The sequence below is a fragment of the Gnatocerus cornutus genome, chromosome 3, assembly GCF_029298725.1.
Source record: "Gnatocerus cornutus isolate USDA-ARS CGAHR chromosome 3, icGnaCorn1.1, whole genome shotgun sequence".
In the NCBI taxonomy this organism is placed as follows: Eukaryota; Metazoa; Arthropoda; class Insecta; order Coleoptera; family Tenebrionidae; genus Gnatocerus; species Gnatocerus cornutus.
In genome coordinates this window covers 21,150,681-21,157,824 of record NC_142235.1, presented here as the reverse complement: position 1 = coordinate 21,157,824, position 7,144 = coordinate 21,150,681, and the positions used below count along the sequence as shown (strand labels likewise).

At 34.5% G+C, this 7,144-nt stretch overlaps 1 protein-coding gene across 1 annotated transcript; it reads right to left on the bottom strand.

Annotated features, from left to right (window-relative positions):
* Window positions 1-254: 254 nt before the first annotated feature.
* LOC148178105 (uncharacterized) lies at window positions 255-6,848 on the bottom strand. Its single transcript, XM_088032882.1, has 3 exons — window positions 6,733-6,848; window positions 6,329-6,684; window positions 255-335 (listed from the first exon to the last, which is right to left on the bottom strand). The coding sequence occupies exons 1-2, from the start codon at window positions 6,745-6,747 to the stop codon at window positions 6,385-6,387; spliced, it is 315 nt and encodes a 104-aa protein (XP_087889008.1). The 5' UTR covers window positions 6,748-6,848; the 3' UTR covers window positions 255-335; window positions 6,329-6,384.
* Window positions 6,849-7,144: the final 296 nt, after the last annotated feature.

Below are 7,144 nucleotides of genomic sequence, written 5' to 3'. Positions count from 1 at the left end.
AAATAAAAAAACACAAACTCGACACTCTCCCTCCTTCTTGCAAAAAGTGTGAAAAAGTTTCATTAGGAACATGTTTGTTGGCTTACCTAAAAAAGACGAGGGAAACAATCTGAAATGGACGAAGCTATCCATTCTTAATTAATGGTAATTGATTATTGCTCTAATTCCAACTGATCCAAGAGCCAAGAGCCAAGGTTAGTCCTTCGCAAGTGGCGCTTCCTCAAAAATATCTCATTTAACGACTTCTTCAATTCTTGTAGATCATTGTTGTTTTTATATGCTGATGTAACCGCAGCCAGCTTGTCGGACATTTCAGTGCTCATTTCTTTTTCCGACTAAAACAAACCAAATAGTTTTAGGTGTTCATCTTCCTCTGATACTACAAAAGCCATGACATCATAAAGACACTAAATTTAAATCCCAAATTTGCAATCTGCGTAAAATTCTGCGTTCACTGATGTATAATAACTCAAGTTTACTCTAAAAAATAAGCGAGATATCGATATGAGAAGTTTGGCCATAGTTTTAGTCATGAATTTTTGCGAAAATTTGCAAATTTCGACTTTTGGAAAATCTAAAAACGATTTCTTATGTAAAAAATCGCGAGAAAAACGATGCCGCAAACCGCATTCCAATATCTGAAATAGTTTTCGAGATATCGAGCATGAATTGTTTGGAACCTTCAAAAATTTGGCCATCTGGCGACAACCGAAAAATTCAAACGGCCATAACTCAGTTATTTGTTGTCGGATCTGAATTTAAATTCCAGATTTGGATTCAGCGTGAGATTCTGCGTAAAATGAGTCAAAATTTATTGAGTTTACCTACGAAATAAAGAAAGCATTGACCAAAAACTGTTTGGAAGTGGTCATTTTGGGGTGATTTTCAATCAATGTTTTCAAAATGAAAATGACGTTTAATAGCATTGAATTATATATCAGTCGAAAGAGGAGCTCAAAATCTATCCACTGGCCCAATTTGAGATCGATCAAACAAACGGTTTACGAGTTATGGTCAAAAATAAAAAAAAATAAAAATTTTCATCGTTTGAGTCGCAATTTTTTTTCGCGAAAAATCGACTATCGAATTTTGGGCTTTTAAGCACTTTTTCTAACGTAAAATGAGCCGAGAAAAACGATGGCGCAAACCGCATCTCAATATCTCTAATAGTTTCCGAGATATTTAACTTTGAAAATTGGGAAAAATGAGAAAAAATGAAAATCAACTATCCGAAACTTTGATCGGCCATAACTCGGTTATTTGTTGTCGGATCTGAATTTAAATCCCAGATTTGGAATCTGCGTAAAATTCTGCGTTCACTGATGTATAATAACTCGAGTTTACTCTAAAAAATAAGCGAGATATCGATATGAGAAGTTTGGCCATAGTTTTAGTCATGAATTTTTGCGAAAATTTGCAAATTTCGACTTTTGGAAAATCTAAAAACGATTTCTTATGTAAAAAATCGCGAGAAAAACGATGCCGCAAACCGCATTCCAATATCTGAAATAGTTTTCGAGATATCGAGCATGAATTGTTTGGAACCTTCAAAAATTTGGCCATCTGGCGACAACCCAAAAATTCAAACGGCCATAACTCAGTTATTTGTTGTCGGATCTGAATTTAAATTCCAGATTTGGATTCAGCGTGAGATTCTGCGTAAAATGAGTCAAAATTTATTGAGTTTACCTACGAAATAAAGAAAGCATTGACCAAAAACTGTTTGGAAGTGGTCATTTTGGGGTGATTTTCAATCAATGTTTTCAAAATGAAAATGACGTTTAATAGCATTGAATTATATATCAGTCGAAAGAGGAGCTCAAAATCTATCCACTGGCCCAATTTGAGATCGATCAAACAAACGGTTTACGAGTTATGGTCAAAAATAAAAAAATTGAAAAATTTTCATCGTTTGAGTCGCAATTTTTTTTCGCGAAAAATCGACTATCAAATTTTCGACTTTTAAGCACTTTTTCTGACGTAAAATGAGCCGAGAAAAACGATGGCGCAAACCGCATCTCAATATCTCTAATAGTTTCCGAGATATTTAACTTTGAAAATTGGGAAAAATGAGAAAAAATGAAAATCAACTATCCGAAATTTTGATCAGCCATAACTCAGTTATTTGTTGTCGGATCTGAATTTAAATCCCAGATTTGGAATCTGCGTAAAATTCTGCGTTCAACGATGTATAATAACTCGAGTTTACTCTAAAAAATAAGCGAGATATCGATATGAGAAGTTTGGCCATAGTTTTAGTCATGAATTTTTGCGAAAATTTGCAAATTTCGACTTTTGGAAAATCTAAAAACGATTTCTTATGTAAAAAATCGCGAGAAAAACGATGCCGCAAACCGCATTCCAATATCTGAAATAGTTTTAGAGATATCGAGCATGAATTGTTTGGAACCTTCAAAAATTTGGCCATCTGGCGACAACCCAAAAATTCAAACGGCCATAACTCAGTTATTTGTTGTCGGATCTGAATTTAAATTCCAGATTTGGATTCAGCGTGAGATTCTGCGTAAAATGAGTCAAAATTTATTGAGTTTACCTACGAAATAAAGAAAGCATTGACCAAAAACTGTTTGGAAGTGGTCATTTTGGGGTGATTTTCAATCACTATTTTTAATGTAAAAACGACGTTTAATACCTTTGTATTATATATCATTCGAAAGAGGAGCTCGAAATCTATCTACTGGCTCAATTTGAGATCGATCAAACAAACGGTTTAGGAGTTATGGCCAAAAATAAAAAAAAATAAAAATTTTCATCGTTTGAGTCGCAATTTTTTTTCGCGAAAAATCGACCATCGAATTTTGGGCTTTTAAGCACTTTTTCTAACGTAAAATGAGCCGAGAAAAACGATGGCGCAAACCGCATCTCAATATCTCTAATAGTTTCCGAGATATTTAACTTTGAAAATTGGGAAAAATGAGAAAAAATGAAAATCAACTATCCGAAACTTTGATCGGCCATAACTCAGTTATTTGTTGTCGGATCTGAATTTAAATCCCAGATTTGGAATCTGCGTAAAATTCTGCGTTCACTGATGTATAATAACTCGAGTTTACTCTAAAAAATAAGCGAGATATCGATATGAGAAGTTTGGCCATAGTTTTAGTCATGAATTTTTGCGAAAATTTGCAAATTTCGACTTTTGGAAAATCTAAAAACGATTTCTTATGTAAAAAATCGCGAGAAAATCGATGCCGCAAACCGCATTCCAATATCTGAAATAGTTTTCGAGATATCGAGCATGAATTGTTTGGAACCTTCAAAAATTTGGCCATCTGGCGACAACCCAAAAATTCAAACGGCCATAACTCAGTTATTTGTTGTCGGATCTGAATTTAAATTCCAGATTTGGATTCAGCGTGAGATTCTGCGTAAAATGAGTCAAAATTTATTGAGTTTACCTAAGAAATAAAGAAAGCATTGACCAAAAACTGTTTGGAAGTGGTCATTTTGGGGTGATTTTCAATCAATGTTTTCAAAATGAAAATGACGTTTAATAGCATTGAATTATATATCAGTCGAAAGAGGAGCTCAAAATCTATCCACTGGCCCAATTTGAGATCGATCAAACAAACGGTTTACGAGTTATGGTCAAAAATAAAAAAATTGAAAAATTTTCATCGTTTGAGTCGCAATTTTTTTTCGCGAAAAATCGACTATCGAATTTTCGACTTTTAAGCACTTTTTCTGACGTAAAATGAGCCGAAAAAAACGATGGCGCAAACCGCATCTCAATATCTCTAATAGTTTCCGAGATATTTAACTTTGAAAATTGGGAAAAATGAGAAAAAATGAAAATCAACTATCCGAAACTTTGATCGGCCATAACTCGGTTATTTGTTGTCGGATCTGAATTTAAATCCCAGATTTGGAATCTGCGTAAAATTCTGCGTTCACTGATGTATAATAACTCGAGTTTACTCTAAAAAATAAGCGAGATATCGATATGAGAAGTTTGGCCATAGTTTTAGTCATGAATTTTTGCGAAAATTTGCAAATTTCGACTTTTGGAAAATCTAAAAACGATTTCTTATGTAAAAAATCGCGAGAAAAACGATGCCGCAAACCGCATTCCAATATCTGAAATAGTTTTCGAGATATCGAGCATGAATTGTTTGGAACCTTCAAAAATTTGGCCATCTGGCGACAACCCAAAAATTCAAACGGCCATAACTCAGTTATTTGTTGTCGGATCTGAATTTAAATTCCAGATTTGGATTCAGCGTGAGATTCTGCGTAAAATGAGTCAAAATTTATTGAGTTTACCTACGAAATAAAGAAAGCATTGACCAAAAACTGTTTGGAAGTGGTCATTTTGGGGTGATTTTCAATCAATGTTTTCAAAATGAAAATGACGTTTAATAGCATTGAATTATATATCAGTCGAAAGAGGAGCTCAAAATCTATCCACTGGCCCAATTTGAGATCGATCAAACAAACGGTTTAGGAGTTATGCCCAAAAATAAAAAAAAATAAAAATTTTCATCGTTTGAGTCGCAATTTTTTTTCGCGAAAAATCGACCATCGAATTTTGGGCTTTTAAGCACTTTTTCTAACGTAAAATGAGCCGAGAAAAACGATGGCGCAAACCGCATCTCAATATCTCTAATAGTTTCCGAGATATTTAACTTTGAAAATTGGGAAAAATGAGAAAAAATGAAAATCAACTATCCGAAATTTTGATCGGCCATAACTCAGTTATTTGTTGTCGGATCTGAATTTAAATCCCAGATTTGGAATCTGCGTAAAATTCTGCGTTCAACGATGTATAATAACTCGAGTTTACTCTAAAAAATAAGCGAGATATCGATATGAGAAGTTTGGCCATAGTTTTAGTCATGAATTTTTGCGAAAATTTGCAAATTTCGACTTTTGGAAAATCTAAAAACGATTTCTTATGTAAAAAATCGCGAGAAAAACGATGCCGCAAACCGCATTCCAATATCTGAAATAGTTTTAGAGATATCGAGCATGAATTGTTTGGAACCTTCAAAAATTTGGCCATCTGGCGACAACCCAAAAATTCAAACGGCCATAACTCAGTTATTTGTTGTCGGATCTGAATTTAAATTCCAGACTTGGATTCAGCGTGAGATTCTGCGTAAAATGAGTCAAAATTTATTGAGTTTACCCAAGAAATAAAGAAAGCATTGACCAAAAACTGTTTGGAAGTGGTCATTTTGGGGTGATTTTCAATCACTATTTTTAATGTAAAAACGACGTTTAATACCTTTGTATTATATATCATTCGAAAGAGGAGCTCGAAATCTATCTACTGGCTCAATTTGAGATCGATCAAACAAACGGTTTAGGAGTTATGGCCAAAAATAAAAAAAAATAAAAATTTTCATCGTTTGAGTCGCAATTTTTTTTCGCGAAAAATCGACCATCGAATTTTGGGCTTTTAAGCACTTTTTCTAACGTAAAATGAGCCGAGAAAAACGATGGCGCAAACCGCATCTCAATATCTCTAATAGTTTCCGAGATATTTAACTTTGAAAATTGGGAAAAATGAGAAAAAATGAAAATCAACTATCCGAAACTTTGATCGGCCATAACTCGGTTATTTGTTGTCGGATCTGAATTTAAATCCCAGATTTGGAATCTGCGTAAAATTCTGCGTTCACTGATGTATAATAACTCGAGTTTACTCTAAAAAATAAGCGAGATATCGATATGAGAAGTTTGGCCATAGTTTTAGTCATGAATTTTTGCAAAAATTTGCAAATTTCGACTTTTGGAAAATCTAAAAACGATTTCTTATGTAAAAAATCGCGAGAAAAACGATGCCGCAAACCGCATTCCAATATCTGAAATAGTTTTCGAGATATCGAGCATGAATTGTTTGGAACCTTCAAAAATTTGGCCATCTGGCGACAACCCAAAAATTCAAACGGCCATAACTCAGTTATTTGTTGTCGGATCTGAATTTAAATTCCAGATTTGGATTCAGCGTGAGATTCTGCGTAAAATGAGTCAAAATTTATTGAGTTTACCTACGAAATAAAGAAAGCATTGACCAAAAACTGTTTGGAAGTGGTCATTTTGGGGTGATTTTCAATCACTATTTTTAATGTAAAAACGACGTTTAATTTCGACTTTTGGAAAATCTAAAAACGATTTCTTATGTAAAAAATCGCGAGAAAAACGATGCCGCAAACCGCATTCCAAAATTACGAATTTTACTGCATGTGACCATCAAATGCACTCGTCTAAAGTTGGTAGCAGCCCCTAGGGATGTTTATTGGTAACAGTTAACGTCTAGCGCAAGTTTGCCAAAAACCATAAATGGAGAGAAAAGAAAACAAACCTTCCATCCTTCCTCAAACAAGCAGCGATGCATCCAGAATTCCAGATCTCGCGTTTTCAAAAAACCAATAAAAATTCTCTATAAACTTCCATTCCTTGATGTTTCTTTGACTTCACAAAATAGCTGACAAGACACCAGATGACCTTCAGAGCCTTTGTAGTATTTTCTTTCTTGACAACTGCATCTCGATGATACTTTGTTTCCGTTGGTTGAGTTCCTTTGAGCCTTCTCTGGAGAAACACTCGTTTTTTGCTTGTAGACTCATCAGGTTTGAAAACGTTGCAAACTTCGTGCTCCCGCAATGAAATCAGCAACACTCTGAACATTTCCCAGTCACTGAACGACATCATCAACCACTGGAAAAAGAACATTTGACTTTGACTTAAAACATGTTTAAATTTAACCTTTTTCATCCACATTGCAGTAAAGCAGCACCTTTTTCATGATGTTATGCTCCTTGATCAATTCACTGTTCTCTGGGAGCACTGAATGGGTGGTTTCTTCAATTCTGTGCAATAACTTGCAGAGTCCTTTAGCGTTGAGCGACGACAACCGCCTTTTCGACATCTTAGGCTATGGGTATCATCCATCGATTCAGTCTCTTAATAATAAACTCTGGTAATGAAGTTGGAACCTGAAATACCACGAAACATTTCAAGGCTGGAATTCAAACAGTTTTCAGCTTACCTGCGTTTAAAAATTTCAAAAAGACCCATCAATTTGTTGCAAATCAACTCCAACTCTAAATAGCTTCAAATGAACTTCTTAACTTGTGTAATTTCTTTGCTACCATGCCCAGAAGAACGAGAAAGTAAA